General features: G+C 35.5%; 3 protein-coding genes and 1 long non-coding RNA gene across 5 annotated transcripts; all 4 read right to left on the reverse strand.

Annotated features, from left to right (window-relative positions):
• Positions 1 to 1,770: 1,770 nt before the first annotated feature.
• LOC125060343 (organic cation transporter protein-like) lies at positions 1,771 to 16,181 on the reverse strand. The gene is made up of 7 exons (XM_047665216.1): positions 16,003 to 16,181; positions 15,688 to 15,919; positions 15,364 to 15,619; positions 14,909 to 15,237; positions 13,942 to 14,236; positions 11,424 to 11,605; positions 1,771 to 2,165 (listed from the first exon to the last, which is right to left on the reverse strand). The coding sequence occupies exons 1-7, from the start codon at positions 16,179 to 16,181 to the stop codon at positions 2,016 to 2,018; spliced, it is 1,623 nt and encodes a 540-aa protein (XP_047521172.1). The 3' UTR covers positions 1,771 to 2,015.
• Positions 6,599 to 7,039, reverse strand: LOC125060351. The gene is made up of 2 exons (XR_007118848.1): positions 6,912 to 7,039; positions 6,599 to 6,839 (listed from the first exon to the last, which is right to left on the reverse strand). It is a non-coding gene; the product is annotated as an uncharacterized LOC125060351 (long non-coding RNA).
• Positions 16,182 to 16,187: 6 nt separating the features above from the next.
• LOC125060332 (organic cation transporter protein-like) lies at positions 16,188 to 21,531 on the reverse strand. The gene is made up of 7 exons (XM_047665210.1): positions 21,227 to 21,531; positions 20,465 to 20,705; positions 19,989 to 20,244; positions 17,504 to 17,823; positions 17,097 to 17,391; positions 16,846 to 17,027; positions 16,188 to 16,741 (listed from the first exon to the last, which is right to left on the reverse strand). Exons 1-7 carry the CDS (start codon positions 21,412 to 21,414, stop codon positions 16,607 to 16,609), a joined length of 1,617 nt encoding a protein of 538 aa, XP_047521166.1. The 5' UTR covers positions 21,415 to 21,531; the 3' UTR covers positions 16,188 to 16,606.
• Positions 21,532 to 22,820: 1,289 nt separating this feature from the next.
• LOC125060318 (solute carrier family 22 member 2-like) lies at positions 22,821 to 25,766 on the reverse strand. 2 transcript variants are annotated; one of them, XM_047665184.1, is made up of 7 exons: positions 25,326 to 25,766; positions 24,828 to 25,068; positions 24,496 to 24,751; positions 24,040 to 24,359; positions 23,457 to 23,751; positions 23,203 to 23,384; positions 22,821 to 23,129 (listed from the first exon to the last, which is right to left on the reverse strand). In XM_047665184.1, the coding sequence occupies exons 1-7, from the start codon at positions 25,514 to 25,516 to the stop codon at positions 22,989 to 22,991; spliced, it is 1,626 nt and encodes a 541-aa protein (XP_047521140.1). In that variant the 5' UTR covers positions 25,517 to 25,766; the 3' UTR covers positions 22,821 to 22,988. The 2 variants fall into 2 exon arrangements, with proteins under 2 accessions (XP_047521140.1, XP_047521131.1); XM_047665175.1 differs by having other exon boundaries at positions 23,457 to 23,760; positions 25,326 to 25,765.
• Between the last annotated feature and the right edge of the window lie 527 nt (positions 25,767 to 26,293).

Below are 26,293 nucleotides of genomic sequence, written 5' to 3' on the forward strand. Positions count from 1 at the left end.
AAGTTTATCCCGTTCCTCTGTGATGTTTACTAATTCGCTATGAATTTCAGCCATCTCACTTTTGAGTTTGGTATTGTTGTTTAAAATTTGAAGCACTTCCTTCTCATTGTCATCTTGTTCTCTTTGCAACTCCTCACACAAATTTTTGTATTTATTTAATTCCTGTAATGTTAATTGGAGTTTTGATTCCTCCAAGCGAGCAGCACCCCTTCTGGTCATCACTCTATCCATTCCAGATGCAAAAAAATAGAGAAGTGACAAATCAGATGGGTGTTAAGTCAAAGTTAGAAGAAGAGTTGCAAAGTTTGAGGTTGTAAGTTAATCAGTTCAAGTTAATCCCTTGGCAATAAACACCAAGACACCGTTGTAGTAAACGTGTGTGATAAAGAAATAATATCAATATACTTACACGCAAGATGATAATGCACTTTACAATTATCGTTACAGTTTAACTTAGTTTGACAGCGAACTTTTCTGATACAATATACAGTTTTGCACCTCGTTACACACTTAACATGGAAAAATGGCACTGTTCTTACAAAGTATTGATTATTACTTAGTATATTATCGATAATTAAGTGTAAAATATAAACAAATTTAATTAAAATTTAATTAATTAATTGGGAGAAGTTTTGTTGACCCGAAGTTTTGTTGAAATCGCCGAAGAACCCCGCACTCGTCAGTGCAATGAGACATATGTATTTAATCTGAAATCGTCCAAACTGGCCCAACTCATTTACCAACACATAGTCCAAATCTACACTTCTTTCTACCGTTTCTTCAGCGTCCACATCGTTGGCTTCACACATTTTGCTAACGTAACATATAAAATGAAACTTATAGTATTTAACTTAGCACTGTATTTGAATTGGTACTTTATAGAGGCAAATTTAATCTAAATCGTTACGTTTATCTTTGTATCTTGTAGTGAGAATGTAACTTTAATCTTATCATATTGACAGGGCATTATTAACTACGGGTTAGATATAACCATAAATATAAGCTGAGGCTAAGCATTTAATAGAGTTATTGAACACGTTAAATTATTCATGAGCTAACGAATGTATACAAATGGTGTCCCAGCAAACTTCATAAAGTATTACATACTTAAGACAGTATTGAAACAACAACTACAATTTACATACGCACAAAGGCAAAACGTTTTCAATACGTGATCCGTTCGTGCCGCAAACTTCACAATTCGAAACGTTTCACGCAATTTAAATGTCAAGTAGGTGTATCGAGTTTAGCTTTTTTTGGGCTGTGTCTTTGGAGCGACCGCTGATTTCATCGCTTCTATTTTTTAAATGCTTGTGGCTTTCGTAATCAAAAGTCTTGTCGTACTCAAATGCAGCTTTATCGAATACCGTTTCTTGTTAATTTTGTAATAATTTTATAAGTAGGTACTTTTGTGTATGTGGCATCTTCAATTTTTAATGTTAAACGCTTACGCCCACCTTCTACACTTAACTATTATTAACTCAATAAATCAAATATTCGTTTTAGCTGCTGACTATAAGCCAAACGTTTGTCATAATCTCACTGTACTATAATATAAACTATTAACTATATAGTATAAAATGATAATTATTATACACTCTGATAATAAAATTTTTATTATCAGAGTGTAATAATCGCTAGATTCGTGATTTGCATAATATAGTAATTAATTGCTAATATCAATTAATAAAGAAATAAGAAGACAACGCAAAATAACTAAGGCAAAGAAGACGAGACTCGATATTTGGTGTGGGTAAAATGAAACAGAAATGTATTTCAAGCATTTTTTATTAGATCTAATAAACTTTCGCAAGAAATATTGTACAAATAAATTAATAAAGGTCATGTGTAGTAATCATAAATTACTCCATATACAATTAGTACCTCCATATGTTCTTAATTTATGCACAAATAAAACTAGAATTTAAATACGTAATACATAGTAAATGCATAAATTATTTAAAAATTATAATGATTCGATTTTAACATTTCCTTCATCATTCCTCGATCCTGCATCATTTCTTGTCCCTTCCAATTGCCTCTGCATCAGCAAGAGTATCAGGCATTTTGGTGCCCATCGTTTCGGGTTGAGTGAGAATCAGTAGACCAGATAGTATAGCCATGCCACCGAACAACATTGACGGAATGCCGTGCCAATAGTCCATCTGTGATGAAAAAGTAAAATAAAATAGTTTATGCGTAACGTTAAAGAAATTAAAGTTAAGTAACGTAAAGTAATCGCTCTCGAAGGCAACTAGGAAGGGCTATGAATAATAAAATCAAATTCTATAAAAAACCACATTAAGCGAATCTAATAATTTAAGTACTTTGATTTCTTTTATATTTCACACTGTTCTTGAGGGTATGTATACCGGGTGAATGTTAACAATGATAAAAAGCGATGCCATAAATTACTAGAGGTTCGTTTCACAGTCTACACTTTAACGTGACTGCTTATTCGTTTGGGTTCCCATGTAGCAGCTGTCACTACGTTATGTCCCTATAGTTATATATGTATGGACGAAACAAAGTGCCAGCGTACACACTGTCTGACTGTGAGCGTAAAGACCTAGTTCAGAACTAGTAGATTTCATCGATAAATAGCAAAATCAGTGTTATTTACAACTCACAGATATGAGTGTTTACGCGCATTCCGGTTTCGTGGATTGTGTGGGAGGGAGAGGGCCGACCCTTCCTCCGTTCCTCTCTTGTGATTCGTTTTAGATCGCCGTATAGGCATGTCATTGATTTATAATACAAGTTTATATATTTAATATCATCTTTTATTTGAATGGGGATTAAATATTCCGTATGAACATAGTGGTCCTTCGAGCCGGATATTAAAATTAAATAATATTTGTGATATTAAAATTAATCAGTGCATTTATGCCTATGGAAGCTGGAGGTCAGTGGAGGTCATAGCCAGAAAAGGACTAGTGCCGAGATATAATATTGCTGTCCATTCCCATAATGTCTGAGAAAAGTGATTTATTAAAGGAAATATCTGACCTTACAAAAAAGCGTAGCAGTTACAAAGGGCAATTTACGACATTTATTGGATATTTAAGTTCATTTGAATCGAGTTCGCCGCCAGAACAACGCAATTTTGGTGAGTTAGAATTGCGTGTGGGGAGACTGGATTCCTTGTATGCTAAGTTTGACGACGTTCAGACACGGTTGGAGTGTATTTGTGATGATGTCACACACGTCTTGGAGGAGCGCGAGGAATTCGAAAAAAGATATTTTAAAACGTTTAGTCAAGCTCAAAAAAACCTGTCACACGGGAGACAGCATGTAATTTAAATGGTATCGTTGACCAGTTAAATAAAAATCTAAGGGCCTTAGATACATTGGGCGAATCCACTAAACATTGGGATACTTTATGGTAGGGGAGCCCACGATGCTAAATGGGGATTTACTCGAGCGTTGTAGAGACCTATTGGGATGCAAAGCTTAGATAAAAAGAAGAAAAAAATGTTATATGATAAATTCCTTTTCATCGGTGGGGGAAGCGGCTATAGATAGTTAAATATGTAAAAAAAAACTGTTGCATGGACATCCTCGAGCGCGTCAGATATTGATAGCATCTATGCCCTACGTATTTTTAATAATGTACGTATGTTAATCTGATCGTTTTCATGATGCGGCTGGTTGTATTTAAGGGTTGAAAATGAAAAAAAAAAAAATATCGAGCGCGTCAGATTTTCTAAGGGAGTGTTAAGTGCACCAAAAAAAAAGCTCTCATTCACTAATCTGACGATTTCGATGGGACGCAAACCCACGGCCATTTTCATAATATGCAAAAAAAATCGCAATTTTGAAATACTCAAGCGCGTCAGATTAAGATATATGTGGTTCATCTTTATGTTCTAAACGTACTGTCTCATAATCTGACGATTATCTAGAGGGATTCGCCTGATCTGACAAAAAAAATTTAGAAAAACGATTCACCGAAAGGGCCATTCCTGCAACTTCCCGCTACTTCCATTCCTGGGCGCTTAAAATTGATATTTTGAGCTCGCTGAGTTCAAAGAAATAACATGTCTATGCATTTGAGCTCTCCCAGCTCGAAAGTCTGATAGAATTTTCATAGAACACTATTTTTGGAATTTTCAAACCGCAATAACTTTTGAATGGATCAAGCAATTTTCACGCGGTTGGCGGCATTCGACGCAGTTTTATCATCATCATAAGTAATTTTGCAATTTTAATTGATAGAACCACAAATTTCGGAGTAATCCCGAAAAAACACTTTTTCGGGTTTCTTTCGTTCACGATATCTCTCGAACTAATCAACCGCTTTTGACGAGCTTGGTGGCGATCGACGTGGTTTTTCAAGCTCAAAGGCGGATTAGTTTTTGAAGTTGATCAATAAAGAAACCACTTTAAAAAAAAATATTTCTTATTTTTTTAAGATTTTTCAAAATTTCTCAAAATCTATCGGTCCGAATCGGTTCAAATTCACAGGAAATGTAATTTTGAGGGAAATATTTAGAACACCGTTTAGTAGATTCCGATCGGTTAAAGGAAATGTAGGCATCACGCCGCTGCACGCATTTAACTTTATCGACGATTTTTTGTTATTTCGGCTTGCCGAAATCGTCAGATTATATATTTTTCATTATTCTTGAATTATTTCCTTCAAAATAAAAAAAAAATTAGCTACGCTCGAGAATGTCGAGATGACGGTTTTTTTTACAACTTTGTTGCCCTCCCCTTTTTTTCCGTCACTCTCAAATTGTCAGATTAGTGGAATATACACTTTTTAGGATGTAATTAACTCACCCTACCTTAATCTGACGCGCTCGGGAATTTCTGATGGTCAATTTTTTTTTACTAATCTGATCCTGTCTCCTTCACGGGCGGCCTTATATATGGGCCTCATATTTTGTGGAGGTACTTAACCGGGTACAAGGTATCCCCCTATATATTAATCTGCCGCGCTTTAGTAAATCCCGAAATCCCCTCTTGGGCTCCCCTACCATTATTGGTTTACCTAATAACTCAAAAGTTAGACACAAAATCATTCCGAGAATGGGAGGAATATAAAGGCCGGCTACCCACCGACACACGTATTGAACTTTTACACTTATTAGATTTCTTACGTGTTCGCATTACTTTATTAGATTCAGTTGAACACAACACAAATTCAAAAATTAAACCCAGTCACAAAATAATGACGTTACAGACTAATAAGCCCATCGTTAATAAAAATCATTAGGTATGTCCTAAATGTAAAGGCGAGCATAAACTAAATAACTGTTCTGATTTTTTATCTTTATCAAACGAAGCACGTTGTCAATTATTGCTTTCATTAAAAGTTTGCTTTAATTGTTTTTCAAAAACTCATTTTTCCAATAATTGCAAGAAACCAGGTTGCACGAAAAACATTCGGTAAAAGAAAACATTCGGTATTAATTCACATTCCAGATAAGACGAAGCCGGTAGTACGTGGTGAGAGTGCCGACAGCGCCGCGATTTGCTCCACCAGTGATCACAATGTGTTATCTTTAACGTCGAGTGTGTCTGCCGCGGGAGGCGTTGCATGCGCCCGGGCTGACGTCATGCTTTTAACTGCACTCGTTAAGTTGTACGATAAGAACAATCGGGAAGTTATCGCTCGCATAATGCTAGATTCAGGGAGTACTACTAGCCTCATGTCTGATAAAATATTTAGACAACTAAATTTGCCCTACTTTCCAATTAATCAAACCGTTCAAGGTATTAATTGTGCGATCACGCATATTAATAAAAGATGTAGGTTAACGTTAAAATCTTTACATGAGTCTTACACATCTACGGTCTTACTAATAAAGATTTATGCACATCGTATAAGCCTGTTATAAGAAAAATGTTACTAATAATTCCTGAATTGACAAGGTTGATGTATACTGCTGTTATAACAAGTCTGGTTTGTATGAAGACTTGTACATTGCTTATACAACGCAGAGGCCTAGTTAAACGGGTGTATAAAACAAAAATTGCGTAATTTTATCTGATTTCGCGTTTGACAGCATTTTTTGACTGTTTAGTTCAAGGAAAGATTTAAGTTAGTAGGTATTTGTGTTTGTTGAAAATAGATTTTATAGATCAAATGGAAGATTTAGATAATATTGATATGCAGCTAATACATACGATTGAAGATTTGCCGCCTCCAAGGAAAGTCTAAACATACCAAACTCGGTGCAATCCGTTATTACTTTCGCATGGCGATTTCAACACAAAATACCGCTTTTCAAAGAAGTATGTTATGAAGATCTGTGACATAGTGCGAGCTGATGTCGAAAAGAGTACTAGAGGTGGAGGGTTTTCGATTTAGGTGTCTTCTTCATGGCTTCTCAGTGTCATTAGAAAATGCCAAATTATATATAGTAGCACTGGCAATCATCCACAATATTGCTATTCATATCAAAGAAGACCTGGATGTTACGTATGATGACACTGAGAATGCTCCAGAAGAACCTAGGCCAACCTAGACGCCCCCAAGCAATCTGGCTGGACAAGCTGCTAGAGCTGCTTTTATTGAAACATATTTTTAAGGCTGTTTTATTTACATAGGTGTGGATAGTTAAGGACTTGAAATAAATAAAAAGTTATATTTCATTTAAAACAGGGGTTTTATTTTTTTTATAAGTATATAATTATTTATTTAATTGCTGCTGTAACAATTTGAGCCTTAGAAGATGCTTCTGTCTAGCCCTTTCGTGAGCTTCGGCAAGTTGCTTCTGTTTGAGCTCATGTGTTTCAGCCATCTGCCTTTGTTTTGTTTCGTGCTCTTCCTGGAAACACCGGAACACTACCGTGTTACGGAGTTTGGCACTTTCCACTATTTGAGATGCCTAAAAAATTTAAGTATGATCGTTGAGGAGTTTTGAATGAAATAGTCCTTTCTCTATCACATTGATACTAACCTCTTCTAACTTTTGTACTGCAGAACGCGGCTTTTTATGTAAAATTCTAGTCCTCTTTGTCTGAGGTTTTGGAGTTTCTATTGGCTGAAAATAATAAAATGTTATTAGTATATTAAGTAAATGTGTGTATAATTGCTTTGGTTGATAAAATAAATACAACTTACATTAGAATTATGAGTTGTATCAGAATTATTAAATCAAACGTCAATCAAACACGGCGGGTTGCCAGGGTAACAATAAATAAGGGTCGTTTTGTTATTCAACCAATACACATCGATTATTGGTCAAAGAGGTGTTTATGCCCTGTACAAGCTCTATTCACTGAATAACTATCACCTTGTCATAACGCATGTATAGTGATTTTTTATTAGTAAGACCGGTGATGTTTACTGTTTTATTTTACCATCCTTGACGGATGATGTGCCAAATCGTGCAATTAATATTTCTAGTTTAAACATTCCATCTAATATTTGCCTGGCAGATCCACATTTTTATAAGCCTGCGGCAATCGATTTAATTTTAGGCGCTGATGTTTTTTGGAACATTTTAGGATCGTAAAGAATTAGTTTAGGTTGCAATAAACCTATACTTTGTGAATCTAGGTTAGGATGGCTAGTTTCCGGTCCAATTTGTGATACGGTTTCATTTTCAACTTGTCCACCTAATCTGTGTTTAGTATTAATTAATAATTTTGTTAGTAAAAATTTAATTGATGATGATATTAATTCTAATCGTCAAATTCAAAGTCAGCTAGCTCGATTTTGGAATTTAGAAGAAGTAAATTTTTTTTCTAGTTATTCACTTAACAAAAATCATGTGAAGATAATTTTGTTAAAAACACTACTCGTTTAGCGGACGGACGTTTCTACGTAAGAATCCCATTAAAAGAAGACCCGAGTTGTCTAGGTGATTCATTTCAGCGAGCGAAACGGTTTTTTCTCTCTTTAGAACAGAGAACTTTACGAAATGTATCGTGAGTTTATGACTGAATACCAGTCGTTAGGTCATATGACCGAGTGTGACATTAATTTAAATAAGAATTGTCAGTATATTCCTCATCATGGCGTACTACGCGAAAATAGTACGACCACTAAATTAAGAGTCGTTTTTAACGCTAGTGCGCCTACGTCAAATAATTTAAGCCTTAACAATATTCAGATGGTAGGTCCAACGGTTCAGGACCATCTTGTGTCCATTCTTTTGAGGTTTAGACATCACAAGTACGTGATTTTAGCCGACGTTGAAAAGATGTATCGCCGAATTATCGTTCACATTAACGATAGGTACTTGCAAACTATCCTTTGGCGTGATAATCCGTCACAACCGTTAAGAGCATTTCAATTAAATACGGTCACTTATGGCACCGCGAGTGCGCCATTTCTTGCAACCAGGTGCCTTAAGCAATTAGGACTCGAGTGTAAGGACCCTCAAATCGCTGATATTATATTACATGATTTTTATGTCGACGATTTGTTGAGTGGTGGGGATAATTTACATGTAGTTCGTGATATTCGTGATAAGATTACGACTACCCTTGCCTCTGCTCACTTACCACTAAGGAAGTGGAAATCTAATGAGCCTCAGTTAGTTTTAGAGTCCAACGAGTCCACGCATGATTTAAATGTTGGCGGTAATGAGCCGAGTAAAATCTTAGGCTTAGGATGGTTACCGGATTCAGATAAGTTATACTTTCCTATTGGTCCATCTTTTGCAAAGAAAGCAAGTACGAAACGGGAGTTGCTTTCTATAATTTCCCAAGTATTTGACCAACTTGGCTTGCTCTCTGTTATAGTTATTAAATTTATAATTATTTTACAAAGTTTATGGTTAAAAAATATTTCATGGGATGATCCTTTACCTTCGGATTTTCAAGTTGCTTGGCTAAATGCCTTTAAAAATATAAACATTTTAAATAATTTACGTTTATCACGACGCGTATTGATTGATCCATATGAGCAATTAGAAATACACATATTTTCCGACGCATCGGAAAAGGCTTACGGTGCGTGTGTGTATGTTCGTAGTACTGTCAGTAACGGCAATATTTCTGTTCAGTTATTATACGCTAAATGCAGAGTAGCGCCCATTAAACCTATAACAATCCCTCGTCTTGAATTGTGTGGTGCTCAAGTAGCTGCAAAACTTTATAAAAAAGTTTGCGTATCATTGCGAGTGAAAATTGCTAAAACTATTTTTTGGACAGACTCGTCTATCGTGGTTGGTTGGTTGAATATGCTTCCTAGTAAATTGAATTCATTTGTATGCAATAGAGTAGGTGATATTTTAGAAAATACGGGTAGCTGCGAATGGCGTCATGTCTCGTCCGAGCATAACCCAGCGGATTTATTATCACGTGGAGTTTGCGTCGAAGATATTCAATCGCTATGATGATATTCAATCGATATGTGGTGGTCAGGGCCACCGTTTTTAAAATTGCCCGAGAAAAAATGGCCCATTACCGCTATTAAGTTAGAAATATTGCCTGAATTACGTAATACAAATTGCGCATTTGTTTCATGTGATATGCCTACATTCATCAATTTTGAACGGTTTTCGAACTTTATTAGATCGCATCGATGTGTTGCTTATGTATTGAGATTTATAAGAGCTTGTAAAGGACAACGAGCAGAAACAAATTTTCTTACAGAAACTGAATTAAATGAGTCCCTAAATACTATAGTTCGAGTAGTTCAAAAGGAATCATTTTCTGAGTATAACATTTAAGAACAAAAGATAAATTTGCCTTCAAAAAGTCCATTATTAAAATTTAATATTTTTCTTGATGAAAACAGTTTATTGAGAGTTGGCGGTCGTATTAATAACTCAGAATTTTCGTATAATAAAAAACACCCTTTGTTATTACAGTCCACTCATCGTTTTACACTATTATTATTTCAATATGAACATGTTAGGCTTATGCACGCTGGACCGCAGCTACTGTTAGCATCAGTTAGAGAAGTCTACTGGCCAATCGGTGGTCGCAACCTGGCTAAATCTGTATACAGAAGGTGTGTTTTATGCACACGTATAAAAGGTCGGATAAATGCTCCTCTCATGGGTGATCTACCTAAAAATCGTCTTATTCCTTGCGGACATCCATTTGAGGCTGTAGGAGTGGACTATGCGGGTCCTATCGCATCCGTTAGTCGTCAAGGTCGTGGTTGTCGTATCGTCAAGGTTTATATCGTCGTTTTTCTTTGTTTTACTACTAAAGCCTTGCACTTGGAATTGGTGGGTGATTTATCAAGTAATAATTTTATTTCTACACTTCGACGGTTTATTGCTCGCCGCGGTAAGCCACAACACATTTACTCTGATAATGGTACGACGTTTGTAGGAGCTTACAACGAAATAGCCAGTTTTCTCAAGCAAAATTCTAACTCACTTGCTAATGATTTAATAAATGAAGGAATTAATTTCCACTTTATACCTGCGTATTCGCCACATTTCGGAGGAATATGGGAGTTGGCAGTCAAATCTACTAAATATCAGTTAGTTAGAGTATTAGGTAATAGTAAATTGACGTTCGAAGAGTTGTATACAACTTTAACTCAAATAGAGGCTATATTGAATTCTCGTCCACTTACCCCCCTATCATCAACACCAGAAGATTTGACCCCACTGACTCCAGGGCGTTTTTTAATTGGTCGACCTTTCACGGCAATTCCAACTTTTGATTTACGGCAAGAAAAGGAATCTCAATTAAATCGATTTCAAAGAACAGAACAACTTCGTCAGCACTTTTGGGAGCGATGGAGTAAAGAATACATTTCAGAATTACAAAAACGCACGAAATGGTTAACATCAAAGCAATCCTTAGCTCTTAACACGATGGTGGTGATAAAGGAAGATAATCAGCCTCGTCTCAAATGGAAGCTGGGCCGCATTGTAGCGCTACACCCTGGTCCAGATGGAGTTGTTCGAGTCGCCGACGTCTTAACTTCGAATGGTGTGATCCGGAGATCCTTTTCCCGTATTTGCCCTTTACCAGTTGAACAAGATGGTTGACAGCAGAGCTCTCAACGCGTGGGGGCATGTTTACGCGCATTCTGGTTTCGTGGATTGTGTGGGAGGGAGAGGGCCGACCCTTCCTCCGTTCCTCTCTTGTGGTTCGTTTTAGATCGCCGTATAGGCATGTCATTGATTTATAATACAAGTTTATATATTTAATATCATCTTTTATTTGAATAGGGATTAAATATTCCGTATGAACATAGTGGTCCTTCGAGCCGGCAGCCCTCCCACACAATCCACGAAAGCGGAATGCGCGTAAACAATGAGCGAGTTTTTTATTCATGAATAAGCAAACAAAAAGTTTGATGTTGATTATCCGAACCTATTTTATTATTAATCTAATTCAACGGAAAGTCCATCGAGTTATTGAGTAATACTCATATCCTTGTTACAATACTTGCATATAATATATACAATATACATAGGAACCTATAAACTTATATGAAACGACAATCTAGATACCTAATACCTACCTAATTGCGCTATAAAAATACTTACAAGTACTGGTGTGAGTGGAGCTGTGATTGACCCAATTCTGCCAATCATCGAGGAGAAGGCCAGTAACGTGTGTCGAAATTCTGTGGGGTACAGCTCTGATGTGTAGAGGTACAGTGAAGTAAGTACCAGCGAAATACCGAATTTACCCGCGAGATACACCACCAGACGGGCCACGCTGAGATCTATAACAGATTTTATAGTTTCAAATCTAGAAGACAGGCAATTTTACTCTATACAATTTAGTGATAGGTAGTAAACTCAGTACTGTTTGAAATTGATTATTGACTAGAACTTAATCCAACATTTATATTATTAAAGCTTGATAATTGATATCCATACCACAATTTGTTAGTTTACATTTCTTTATATTGGTTTTTTTTTTTCATTTTTAGTGGTCTAGTCTTCGTATGGCCCCTTTTAGGGAAAAAGCCTCCAGTTATCATCCCGTTTTCCCCCGCTAGTTCTATAACATCATCTGTCCATATTTTATATTGTCGTCCTATACATATCTTTCCAGTAGGTCCGTTGCATTTTGTTACGTATTATTTCAAATGTCCATCTTTAATCCGGCGCTCTAGAAATAAGACCTGCCCATTTCCATTTAATGCTTACAGCGTATACCAGCCTTACGATTCTGTAACTCACTTTTCGAATTCTCACAGGAGTTTTCACGGCGGCAGTCGCGCTCAAATCACTCGTAAAGCAATCATTTTACGATTTGGCATTCTGATAAACAATAAACTACAAGCTCCTTCCTTATCAGAATCTGTAATCTGTAATGACGAGTCGAACAGGTATATCTGTAAATTTTGTTTTGTTACGAATGAAAAAAAATTCTTTGTTTATTGTCCTCAACTTTAAGATGCTTTTTTTCCATTGCATGGTGTCAAGACAGGATTTTTTTAGTTGTTTTCTTTCTGATAACCCACGTTTGACTTGCGTATGTCAGGCAAGGTAGAATAATTGAATCCAATATTATCTTCTTGTGTTGTAGACTGTAGTTTCCTTTCAGAATTTCCTTGTGGGTCCAGTACAAGTCGCATGTTCTATCTACTTCGTTTTCACTGCTGTTCTCGTCGAAAGATAAATATACATACTACATAGTTATTTACATATTCTATAGGTTTACTTTCTACTCTGATTGGATGGCAGACTATTGGATAAAATTCTTGTTTTTGTAGTGTTCACGTATAACTTTTTGACTTTCTAGTGTTTGAAGCTATTTTTCTAGTTTTGTAGCGGTCTTACTGAAGACAGTTATGTCGTCTGCGAATCGAAAGTTGAGTAACAGTAGAGTTAGAGATATGTTTGTTTCGTATCCGTTATATTTTTTTAGTCAACCTTCATCTGTCTTCGATCTTCGAGGACGGCTATAAATAATTTTGGCAAAATTGGGTCACCCTCTCTTACGCCTCTTTCAATTCGAATTTATCGGCCTTTCTTTTCTATCTTTTTTCTATTTAAACTATTCCTGTATATGTTCTGTAATATATTCATATATTTTTCATTTACTTTATTATTTTTAGCGCTATTTATATGAAGTATGCGTTAAACTGTCGAACCCTTCGAATAGTCTACAAATGCTATGTAGGTGTGTTAAATTCATTATATTTTTCGATAGTGTGGATGGTGTCGATAGAAGAATATCCTGTGCGGCAGGATTCCGGTCCAATCTTTGTTTCTTCTGCTCAGTATTATTGATGAAAACAATTTATACATGTTATTACGGATAGCAAGCTGAACAGCCTGTTGTTGTCTAGTGGGTTGCCTTTCTTGTACAGCAATACTATATTTGATTGGCACCATTGTTTTGCCACTTCTTCTTGTTCTATTACCATGTTAAAAAGTATTGTCAGATATGTTACCAGGATAGACGCTCCTATAATCATTTAATAACAGGTATCATCTTCAATTTACACAGTTTAAAGTCAATATTTTATAAAGCTACTGAGATAAAAGTCTCAATAATTCATTAATACGCGACTAATTATTTTTTATCAATAAACCACTACTTTTAAACGCGTTTTTATGGAATAAATCAAATACTACCAATCATTATGACCATTTAATGATATTTCATTATATCGATAAAACCTATTATTCATAATAATGACAAAAATATATAAAATAGTATCAATCGCTTATACTGGGAATAAATAAGGCGCAACTGCGTTTCTCTGTGAATACAAAAGAAACAACATTTAAAGCCTATATTCTAGGTTTTATAAAGTAAAATAATATAATGAAAAAACTAAAATATCTTACATATATTATGTCAAGTGACATATATTAAACATCGTCGATCAGACGGCAAAGACAACATTACAAAAGAGTTTATATAAAATACAATATAGACAAGAGTTTGTATAGGAAAATATGTTTTCCTTACATACATTTCATTTATAAATAAGCCCGATTGAGATTCTTATCGAATAATCAAAACATACACACAGCCGAATAGGTAAATATTGATTAAACTTATAACCGTATTTATTTATAATTTCAGTACATATCTTACCTGAGGGAATAAAGACAAAAGCTATATTACAAGCGGCGCTGAAGAAGAACCCAGCGGACAGGGTGGGTTTCCGTCCAATCCTGTCCAAAATGAAAACACCCGTAAAGAATCCTGGAATCTCGATGGCAACGGTCAGGATGAAGTTCAGATAGATTGTGTCAGAGAGACTGGTGGAGTTGATAGAGAGACCGTAGTAGACGAAGGTTGTAGTGATCCACCAAATGGGAGTGGTGCACACTCGGCGTAACAAGATTTTCGACTTAAATATTGTTTTTAGAAGGCCATCCTTGTTTTGCTGGAAAGATAAAGAGAATAAGTAAACATGCTTATAGCAATCAACCCTTTCGATATAAATGTTAAAAGGAAAGATTCAGGAATTAAATTTAATAATTCTATTAGAATATTAATAGACTTTATCCAGTGGATACCCTAGGACGTTGCAAGAAGAGAGGGCAAATCTTTAACAGTCATGTTTATTTAAAGAAAACACACTAATACGTATATCTCACACTATCAAAATGTTGTTAGGACGTGATATAATAAAATTGATAATATTCTATATTATGTTGCAATAGTCAATCAATTGGGTCATTGGTAATATGTTATGGAAATCGGCAATTAAATTACTAGTTAAAAAGATTAATAGTTAAATATTATCAAAACTTTTATATAAATTACAATTGGTTTCAAGATTTATACAAATTGAAGAGTCTACTGAGAACAAGAACAGAAACTTTCACCGAAACCCTGTAAAATTAAAGTAATATGACGAGTGATAAAATAATATATTTAATAAAGGTTTTATATATTTTGAATAACTTCAATTTAAATTTAAATTAAAGATAATATACAAATTGAAAAATCAGATATATTATTAATACACTACGCCATATTTACGATTTCTTGAGTTGACTATCTTGGAATGTTCTGAAATTTAACGCATGAATAATTATATATAATGGTGTACCTCCGCTGATTCCGCAGTGACAGCAGGCGGCATCAACAATCCCTGCATGGACTTTTCACTGATCTGTGTTTTGTTCACTCTCGCAATATTTTCCAATCCCGTTCTAGCTTCTTCGAACCTTTGCTTTGATAGAAGCCATCTGATGCTCTCAGACAAAATCCAGTAATAGGAGATAATGAGGAAGGAGGGAATATGGATGGCCATTATCATGTAGCGCCAAGGCTGAATAACCCAAGCTACTCCACCTAAAATGACTTGTCCAATTGAAAACATAGACGTTGCTGTTGCACTCGCTAACACTCTCCATTTGGGCCCAACCAGCTCAGCGGCTGTAACAAGAAATGATTTATTTTATTGTCAATTTATGGTCTCTGTCAAATTGTCAATAATTAATATTAACTGTAGTAATATTAATTAATTATTATCTTCAAATGAATTCATATCAAACTTCTCACCAAAGATATACGCAGCACTGAAGCTTCCAGCTCCGAGTGTAGTTTGTAGAATTTGAAGGGCCAAGTACATATTGTAGTTTACTGAAAAAGCTCTTATAAACCCGATTAATGCCGAATTAAATACACTTATGATGAACGCTACTCTTCGCCCAAACCTATCGGACACATAGCCTGTTATCGGTAACACAAGTAAAGTTCCTACACTATTAAGCGTCCCCGCTAATACTCGCATGAACTCCTGACAACCGAGATCAAACTGAAACAAAAAAAATATATTTTTAAAATATAATTATTTTATATTAAATAGAGAAAGGAACTACTAACATCATAGACAACTGAGTTGTCCCGTGCATAGACGTAACTATCACATTCAACAGTGACTGAAGAGTCGAAGAGGTCCGCGGGACAGTAATCTAAGGAGCTGTTAACACTAATATCTCTTGGCCGGTAACGTTCGCAGCTGGAGGCTGATGTCCTCTCGGGCATGGCATTAGTTAACCAATCGGGGTCAAACCGGACTAATTTCGAATCTTCACCACATTCTGGGATGCGACATCTTGAACACAAATTAAGTAATAATATTAATTAATTGATGACCAAAATATTAACTCTTTTGAAGTTATTGAAGTTCTAAGTTACCTGTGTGGGATTGCTGCGGCTGAAAAAATATATTCACCCGTAGCGGCAGACAAAATAAGCGGAATCGATACAAGGATTATGTAACGAAGCTGAAAGGGTCCAAATTGACCCAACTCATTTACTAGAACATCATCTAAATCTATTCTCTTTATTTTACCAGTTTTTATTTCGTCCTCCATATTTAAAATTTTAAATCGACACCGCCCGATCTCCGACTCTTTCCGTCCCACAATGAGTACGGAGGTGCTTCGGTTGTATCAGTAAGCGCAAAATGATTACGATTAATTTAAATTAATACTCAATATACGATGAATAAATATTGATTAAATCAAGATATCTAGTCTAATAATTTTTTTTGTCAATAATAATTTCCTGCAACCTTTGTGTCATTAGTTTTAGATTGATTAAAACGCCAGAAATCATAAATATAATTCACTACTATTATAATATTATTTACACATTTTTATTATATTATTATTATATATAATAATATGTAACTGCAATAACTAATAATTATAGAATGAAGAAAGTAAAATGTACTATCCAATAATTTATGTGTGTATATAAATAATTATAAGCATTCCTCGAACTCTGTAATTATCCTTCAAATCGCTTCAGCCTCCTCCAAAGTATCAGGTAGTTTCTTTGAGAGTGTCTCTGGCTGCGTTAGGACTAGAAGACCAGATAACGCTCCAAATATAGCAAATATTGTGTGCGGCAGACCATGCCAATATGCAGTCTGAAAAAATATTATTTAAAAAAATTATAATCGGTTCTATATGCATTTGTTTTTTTTTTTCTTTAATTTTCATTCACCGTTACGCTATTATGATTAGGACTCACGAGTAGTGGAGTAAGCGGGGCACAAACAGATCCAATTCTGCCAACCATTGATGAAAACCCCAATAAACTGTGTCTAAACTCCGTAGGGTAGAGCTCTGACGTGTACAGATAAAGTGAAGCGAGTACTAGCGATATACTAAATTTCCCTCCTAAGTATATAACGAGTCGAAGAATAGATAGATCTGAAACACACAATAACCTGGAATAATAAATATTAATAAATATATAGTAGAGTTTAATAATATACTTACCTAATGGTATAAAAATAAAAGCTAAATTGCATGCTGCACTGATAAAGAAGCCACAACACAGAGTTTTCCTTCTACCAAATCGATCCAAGGTTAACACTGCACTATAGAATCCCGGAATCTCGACAGCAACGGCAAGGATATAATTTAGATATATTGTGCTGGACAGACTCGTGGAGTTAATCGATAATCCGTAGTATATGAATGTTGTGGTCATCCACCATATTGGGGTCGTGCACACTCTTCTGAATAGGACGCGGGAACGAAAGATAAATGCTACGAGGCTTCGTTGTTCGCTCTAAAATATAATACAGCTAATGATCAGGAAATGTATTAAGATTTTTCAGCAAAGTTTGGCTAACTCAAGCTCTGGTGGCTTTAATAATAACACATTATTCAAATTAACTTACGTGTTTTATAATTGTGGGAGGATTCAATAAAGCATCCATGGACGTTGCACTTATTTCAGCGTTATTTGTCTGTGCTACATTTTCAAGCACATTTCTAGCTTCATCATACTTCTGCTTAGCTAATAACCACCGCAAGCTTTCGAAAAGAATCCAGTGATATGACAATAGGAGAAAAACGGGAATGTAAAGAGTGAGGATGAGAGTCCTCCATGGGCGTACAAGCCAGGCAATTGCTCCCAGCAGTACCTCACCAAGGGCAAACGCTGATGAGGCCGTGGCAGAGGTAACTACGCGGTATTTGGGACCGACTAGCTCGGCAGCTGTAAGTATATTAATAAAATAAAAACTTGTGGTGAGACAACCTTCTATCAGATCAGCCTCAGATTACTGATTTCATTAAAGATAAATGGGCTAAGTTTACGCAAACCGGAAACGGAGTACGATTTGTTAAGTTGAAGAGATTGGGTAAAAAATTTAAGTGCTTTTTATACGCTTTATATTAGCTTCACCTGTGTGTATGTATGTATGTAACCGACTCCTTCGGACTCGATTTTGACCCACTTTTAACGGACAGATTTAATTCAAACTTTGCGCACCTGTCAAAGATCGATGACAATGCAATAATCCGAAAAAAAAATGAACAGAATAAAAAAAAATTAACTAAAAAATAAATAATAGTTTAAAAAAACTAAAAAACACGCTTTTAAAGTACATCAAACTAAAAAGTGAAAAATAATTCCTAATTTAGGCTGAAAGTGGTAATGAACAAAAAATACTGGTATTATATTTGAAAAAGCGAGGGGCGCGTGTGGGGGTTTTTTTTTTTCACTTTTTAGTTTGATGTGCTTTAAAAGCGTGTTTTTTTAGTTTTTTTTACTATTATTTCTTCTGTCTTGCAAATCTTGAGACGACATATTACCTCGAGACTTTAACTTATCTATGAACTAAATATATATGTACATACGCGTAAACAACGTGATCAATCAGAAAATCTATTCTGGTATCTCTTCAGCGCACAATATGAATGGTTTTAGTGGCCATTGATCTACATTTAATACTGCCCAAGAGAGACCGTTAGACCACGGGATGAACAATCGGCAGGTTTGGTTTCGCCAGAAATGTGGTAGAAGTTCTTAGGAGATAAAACCACCTGAACCTTCGTAACTATATTGGCTACAAATGTCTTTATGCAGTGGGGACTGGAATTTATCCAGTTTAATGCAATCGTTGAAACAGACATAGCGACTACTCGATGCACAGATTTTTTTTTTTCAAAGTGTCACAGCAGTTATTAATTTTGTCATGGGGTGAGCGGCACAGAGCTCAAGTCGAGCTAAAGAAACAACTTTCAGCTGTGTAATCTATAAGCGCATAAGCGGGCCATAGACGGACCGCATGTTGCAGTCAAGACCGACTGCAATATGAAAAAAATATAGAAAAAAAAATGAAATTTTAACGGAATAAGCGAAAGTATTACATATGAATATATTAACCCAAACATACCATCCTACTTGTTTTCTTAGAGAAGATTCTTTGATGGTCGGATATCAAACTGCGTCTTCATCAGATTTAATCTGCCATCACCCGCAAAACCCTATGTTGAAGCATGTAACGATTTTGTCCCACTCACGATGGTGATACGGACTACAGCAACTGTCCCTCAATCAAGACAGTTGTGCATTCATGTCAGTTGTCTCCAGCGCCTCTTATTCGATGTAGAGGTAAAAAATGTGTCCAAAATTATGCTGATTGGAAAGACAATACTAGAAAGCGCTTATGGTGGAAAAGAATACTCCTCCAAAAAGGGCCTTCTTAATCTTAGAAAAATACAAATTTTGTCGTGCTTGCAATAATAAACTTGGAACAGATTGCGTGGATTCATTATTTGGTGATCATTCATCGGCCTTTGTTCTTGTTCTTTTATCCATATCATCCACAAATAATGATTAATTATTCCAAAATTAACTTATTAAAAATAATAACATAAAATGAAATATCAACAATACGATTAAATTCAACTATAAACAGATTTATTACGAACGTTCACTGTGATTTTTTTAGAAAAAAGAGATGTAGGTAGATACTAATTACGCATGATCATTTTCACCAAATCAGGCACAATATATTATTAAATACGTAAATATGGATAATAGATTTATGAAGACATATACTATTTACAAAACCTATATTTAATTTATCGTTAAATCGTTATAATTGTCTCCCTTCTTTGACTGACACCGATTTAGCGCAAACAGACCCATTGAACTAAAATCTGATATTATAATGTTATATATTAGAATGATAATGTTAGACAGATCTGAAAGTACAACATCTGCGTTACCTCCTAGAGTACCATTGTCACGATACCAGACGTTAAAACGGTTTATGAGTAGAATGTGTTGTGAAATCAGCTTATATTGACGTCAGTAAATACTAAACACTGACGAAAACACTGTGGAAAAAAATTATGAAATGAAATACTTACCGAATATATATGCAGAACTCGCTAATCCAGCACCTAGTGTAGTCTCCAGAAGTTGAAGAATTAGAAACATTGTATAGTTTACCGAGAAGGCTTTGGAGATGCCAAAAAGAGCAGTGTTGAAGACGCTGAAGAGTAAAGCCATACGTCGGCCGAAATGATCAGAAATGAAGCCAACCAATGGTAGGACCAGGAGTGTTCCAAGACTGCTAAGCGTTCCTGAGAGCGATCTCAGCCATTCTTCACATCCCAAATCAAACTATAAAGATACAGTTGTATATCATCAAATGCATCAAATATAAGAATATTAATGAAAAATCAAAATGAAAGTGCCCCCGATAATCTTCGAGAGATCATCAGATCACACATGGGCTTCCAAATGTAAGGTTTAAAAACAAAATAAATACACAGTAGCGTGTATTTAATTTGCAACAACCTATTTTTGAAGCACGGCTTATAAAAATATTAAAAATACCAACATCGTACACCACAGAATTATCTCCTCCATACACAAACCCGTCACATTTTTTAGTACGTGAATGATCGAACAGGTCTATAGGGCAATCTAGCACGGAACTGTTATATCCAGGATAGACAGACACATATCTCTCGCAACTTGCAAGCTCAGATTCATCTTCTATGACTGGTACCGCGTTTGCTATCCATTCTGGGTGGAACACCGCACTCTTGTTTCTCTCGCCGCATTCAGGGATACGACATCTGTTGATTATATGCAAATAGTTTATTTTACAACTTCCTTTCCTATGTATATCCAAGTGAAATGATAAAACAATTTTATTTCATGATAATTATAGCTCTTGTTTTTCAGCTAAAAAACATTGCAACTACATAATTAGGTTATATGAAACTCTTCATAATTAAAATGTGTTTTTTATTTCATTTAAACAACATTAATTTACATAAATATTACCATAAAAGAATTTTCTATTAAAATTAAACTCTGTTACGAATTACAAAATTCTAAAAATCTTAATTTAACATATATTAAATAATAAATGTGTCTCTTGCGCACCCCAATGGAATATTTTACCTACTACGTATATATTTTACATAAATATAAAGGGAAATGTCACGGTAATAGGCCGAAATAACATAATAACCTTCTACATAAGGATTCCCATATAGCACGAGGGCGGAAAAATAATAACCTAACCTAACATCTTTCAAAAGTCATTATTTTCTTCTCAAGAAAGATAGAAACAAGAGAAATACTAATGTACCTGTGTGGAAGTGCAGCTGCTGTGAAGACATAGTCACTGAAGAAGGCAGCTGTCATCATCGGCAATGCGATGAGGCAGATATATTTTAGCTGGAATCGCCCAAACTGGCCCAGCTCGTTCACCAATACATAGTCTAAATCAATATTCTTTTCTTTAGTATCTGAACTCTCACTTGTGTTAATTGCCATGTTTTAGGGACGCCTATACCGAATGTGAGAAAAGATACTGTACCAATTCTATTACCGGATCTTAGTTTTAATAAAATTGTTAAGATGTTTACTAGCGAGAGGCTTAAATGTATTTAGATAGTGAATATAATATGTGACGATGTCTTGGGTATCTCGTTACAAGGTGATATTTCAATTAGTAAGCAACAAACTTATAATGTATCAAATAATTAAAGATTTAAAACGAAATGTTTGAGGGCATTTGATGGTTAATAATTATTTTTTTTTATTTTCTACACTACATTTTGTATAAGTAGTTTATAAAAAATCTGTTAATTAAATATGCATAACAATGTGTACGATTTGGAAACCCTTTTAAGTAAGAAATACCTGTGTCAGGGATCCCAACTCTTCCATAAAAAACTTAAGTATAAATTCCTTAAAATATATTTATATATAATTTAATTACATCTTTTATTTTATTTACTTTTCAACTGTTATCAACACGCCTGAGTGCATGAGTGAGTGTGTGGGTGCAAATGTGTGAGTGAGTAAGTCAGTGAGGGAATAAAAAAAGAGTGTATAAACTACATAGTACACACTATTCTCAAAAGCATCTCTAAAACTGCGCAAGGTATGCTCAGAAGCCAGTCCTTTAGTCGTATCTTTACATTGTAGACGGTGAGCGGGTATGAAGCAACCTATTTAATTTATTATATAATACTAGTAGACCGGCCAAGCGTTGCTGTGGCTAAGGTTTTTGTTATATTACATAGTAGTAAACTATTCAAGGGAAACGGTAGGAGAACACCAGTCATGGGGACCACCATGCTTTTTTGGTGGTTATGCCATTAAATTGTAGCTTATGTGAAACGTTGGTACTTTCAACACAGCGCCATCTGTTAGGATTGTGACTATTAAATAAGAAACGAATATTTTGCAATAAAATAAATAATATTCCGGGAATAAATTGAGATATAAGCTATCCTATCTTTTAAGTTAGACCAAACTGCACACGGTGTTAAATTTGATTGAAATCGGTTCTGTAGTTTAGGAGACCATAGCGGACAAACAACGTGACACGTAATTTATATAGATTAAGATTAAGATATAGTCTGCGGGCATATTGCGATATAATAAAATCATATTTATTGAAAGCGTGAAGTTAATGCTGGTAGGTATTTAGTCGGGATATGATTATTATCTATATACTATATAGCCCGTCGTAAAATTTAAGATAAGGCAACCGAGTTTCAGCGGAGTATAATTTTAATAATATTCAATAAATTACGTTTTATAGAAAAAGAAAACCTTTCTGCCTTAACATGTAATTCAACTTTGTTAATGAAGGATAATCTGAAAGTTAAAACTAATTTATTTTCTAAGAAAGAAAAAGGATTTTAAATTAAAGATGATGTTTTCTTGATCAGAGGTGTAATCGGAATGACAATGTAAAATTGATAGTTAAAATACGCCTTGTTCCGCTTATAGTAGATATGCCATCTGCTGCGTAGTTGCTATTTAATAAGTTAAGGAGTTATGCACCAATAGACTTCTACGCTTGATCTTATACATTTGTAATCGTGCTCTGAATTTTATTTTCCAATGGTTTCGGCCTCTTCCAAGGTATCCGGCAATTTCCTTCCAAAAGTTTCGGGCTGCGTGAGGACCAAGAGGCCTGACATCAACCCCAATATAGCGAACACTGTGTTTGGCAAACCAAGCCAATAATCAGTCTGAAAGCATTGCCGTTGTAATATTGTTAACACATTTTACATAATATTATGTATGCACATTGTAATAACTTACAAGAAGTGGTGTAAGAGGTGCGCATATAGAACCAATCCGACCGACCATAGATGAGAAGCCCAATAGACTGTGTCTAAACTCTGTGGGGTAGAGCTCTGACGTATAGAGGTACAGAGACGTGAACACCAGTGAAATACCGAATTTACCAGCGAGGTACACTACCAGCCGGAACACTGTGAGCTCTAAAACAAAGAAACAATATAAAATTACGCGAATTTAGGCTAAATTGTAAACTTTATTAAAAATAAACTTACCTGGTGGTATAAAAACGAATGCTAAGTTACAGGCTGCACTAAAAAAGAAACCAGTACAAAGAGTCATCTTTCTCCCGAATCTATCCAATGTAAGCACGGCCGTGTAAAAGCCTGGTATTTCTATTGCAACTGTCAGGATGTAGTTGAGGTATATTGTCTTTGATAGATTCGTGGAATTAATAGAAAGGCCGTAGTAGACGAATGTTGTGCTTATCCACCAGATCGGTGTAGTACACACGCGTCTCAGAAGAATTTTCGATTTAAAGATTGATTGTATTAGATTCCGACGATCAGTCTGCATCTTCTAAAATACTTAAATGTTACTTTTAAAGTATATTTATATTTCTGGTATTATTAGTTGCAGTGTCGAATAGAGTAATAATAACCTAATGGTTAAGGCACTCACTTGCTTGCCGATTAAGAGACATTACATTGGGGGCAAATGACCTTATTAATAATAGATTTATAGCCAATGTCTAAGTATGTTACATCTTCCTTAATAAATTTTTCGATTTTACAAACGACGCTTGCTAAACTTTTTATACAAGGAGTTAAATATTTCAAATAAAAATAAAATACATACTTTGAAGTTCCTTGTTGGAGGATTCAATAAAGCATTCATAGATTTCGCACTTATGTTTGTTTTATTTGTTTTAGCGACATTTTCTAGTACTTGTCTTGCTTCCGCGTATTTCTTCTTTGCTAACAGCCAACGGACGCTTTCAGACAGTATCCAATAGTAAGACAAAAGAAGAAAGACCGGGATATACAGAGTCATGAGTAGAGATCGCCACGGGCGGACGAGCCAGGCTACTACACCTAGGACTACCTCCCCGCAGGAAAACGTTGCCGAAGATGTAGCGGACGTAAGCACTCGATACTTAGGACCTACTAACTCGGTGGCTGTAATTTAACAAAACAATAATAATTACATTTATGAAAGATAAATTGAATTCTAATAATAGGTCTGATTAAATAAAATAATTATTTTGACTAACTAATAAGTGCCAGTTAAAGCTAAGCTAAGAAAAGTACTAACAAAAAATGTAAGCTGAACTTGCTAATCCTGCTCCTAAAGTAGTTTGCAGTAGTTGTAGAGCAAGAAACATGGTATAGTTTACTGAAAAAGCCTTGAAAACCCCAATCAAGGCCGTGTTGAAGACACTGAAGAGTAATGCCATGCGTCGCCCAAAGTGGTCAGAGATGTAGCCGACAAGTGGTAGGACCAACAGCGTGCCAAGACTACTCAGTGTCCCTGCCAGGGTTCTGAGCCATTCTTTACATGCCAGGTCAAACTGCAAAAGATAATTCATTAATATTGCTATACTTTTACGGTGTAATTAAAAAATTTGGTTAGTAAAAGATACTAACGTCGTACACAACAGAAGTGACCCCATCGTAGACAAATTCATCACATTTTTGTGTGATTGAGTGATCAAAGAGATCTATGGGACAGTGTAGCAAGGAGCCGTTGTAGCCAGAGTGCGCAAGTGCATATCTCTCACAGCTTGCGAATTTAGGGCCTGCATCTGTAAGTGGTATTGCATTGGTGATCCAGTCCGGACCGAAGACATCACTCTTAGTGCTCTCACCGCATTCGGGAATACGACATCTGATGGAGATATGCATCATTATTTTTACCAGATATATAATTATTATAATAATATTGTAGTACATATATAATTATTCTTGATCAATAATGCAATATCCACTTTTTTATAGAACAGGGTGCAAACGGGCAGAAGGCTCACCTGTTGTTAAGTGATATCGCCGTCCATGGACTGGCGAACTGACGATCTTCGTTGAAGATCACTTTACAGTAGATAAAAATAAAACAGCTTATAATCACAATTCCAGAGTAACACAAACCTATGTGGAATCGCTGTGGCCGTAAACACGTAATCGCCGAAGAACCCCGCACTCATCATTGGCAGTGCAATGAGACATATGTATTTAATCTGAAATCGTCCAAACTGGCCCAACTCATTTACCAACACATAGTCCAAATCTACACTTCTTTCAACAGTTTCTTCAGCGTCCACATCCTTGGCTTCACACATTTTGCTAACGTAACATATAAAATGAAACTTATAGTATTTAACTTAGCACTGTATTTGAATTGGTACTTTATAGAGGCAAATTTAATCTAAATCGTTACGTTTATCTTTGTATCTTGTAGTGAGAATGTAACTTTAATCTTATCATATTGACAGGGCATTATTAACTACGGGTTAGATATAACCATAAATATAAGCTGAGGCTAAGCATTTAATAGAGTTATTGAACACGTTTAATTATTCACGAGCTAACGAATTTATACAAATGTTGTCCCAGCAAACTTCATATAGTATTACATACTTAAGACAGTATTGAAACAACAACTACAATTTACATACGCACAAAGGCAAAACGTTTTCAATACGTGATCCGTTCGTGCCGCAAACTTCACAATTCGAAACGTTTCACGCAATTTAAATGTCAAGTAGGTGTATCGAGTTTAGCTTTTTTTGGGCTGTGTCTTTGGAGCGACCGCTGATTTTATCGCTTGTATTTTTAATATGCTTGTGGCTTTCGTAATCAAGAGTCTCGTCGTACTCAAATGCAGCTTTATCGAATACCGTTTCTTGTAAATATTAGTCGACACTGTTATGCACTTTCAGCAACAGCGCGTCTGCGAGCTTGAGACTGTTCCGGTGTCTCTGCAGCCCGTTGAGAAGTTAGATACTCAGCATGCTGTCGAAACCTATCTTGGGACTACTCTGATGTTCGGCAGCTGTATGAGCTGCCTCACGCTCTGCCAGTTCAAGCCTTCGCAGTTCGGCTTGTGGAAACGTTTT

The sequence above is a fragment of the Pieris napi genome, chromosome 2, assembly GCF_905475465.1.
Source record: "Pieris napi chromosome 2, ilPieNapi1.2, whole genome shotgun sequence".
Classification (NCBI taxonomy): Eukaryota; Metazoa; Arthropoda; class Insecta; order Lepidoptera; family Pieridae; genus Pieris; species Pieris napi.

Excerpts from the sequence above, each read along its gene's own strand:
- LOC125060343 (XM_047665216.1), bottom strand. The coding sequence starts at position 16,181 with ATGGAGGACGAAATAAAAACTGGTAAAATAAAGAGAATAGATTTAGAT. Across the intron at positions 15,238-15,363 it reads CAGTGCTGCGTATATCTTTG|CCGCTGAGCTGGTTGGGCCC; the intron begins GTGAGAAGTTTG and ends TTCTTGTTACAG. Across the intron at positions 11,606-13,941 it reads TTTTGTCTTTATTCCCTCAG|ATCTCAGCGTGGCCCGTCTG; the intron begins GTAAGATATGTA and ends AATCTGTTATAG.
- LOC125060332 (XM_047665210.1), bottom strand. The coding sequence starts at position 21,414 with ATGGCAATTAACACAAGTGAGAGTTCAGATACTAAAGAAAAGAATATT. Across the intron at positions 20,245-20,464 it reads ATAATTCTGTGGTGTACGAT|TTTGATTTGGGATGTGAAGA; the intron begins GTTGGTATTTTT and ends GTATCTTTATAG. Across the intron at positions 16,742-16,845 it reads CCCCGCTTACTCCACTACTC|ACTGCATATTGGCATGGTCT; the intron begins GTGAGTCCTAAT and ends ATATTTTTTCAG.
- LOC125060318 (XM_047665175.1), bottom strand. The coding sequence starts at position 25,516 with ATGTGTGAAGCCAAGGATGTGGACGCTGAAGAAACTGTTGAAAGAAGT. Across the intron at positions 24,752-24,827 it reads TCACTTCTGTTGTGTACGAC|TTTGACCTGGCATGTAAAGA; the intron begins GTTAGTATCTTT and ends TATCTTTTGCAG. Across the intron at positions 23,385-23,456 it reads ATTCGTTTTTATACCACCAG|AGCTCACAGTGTTCCGGCTG; the intron begins GTAAGTTTATTT and ends TCTTTGTTTTAG.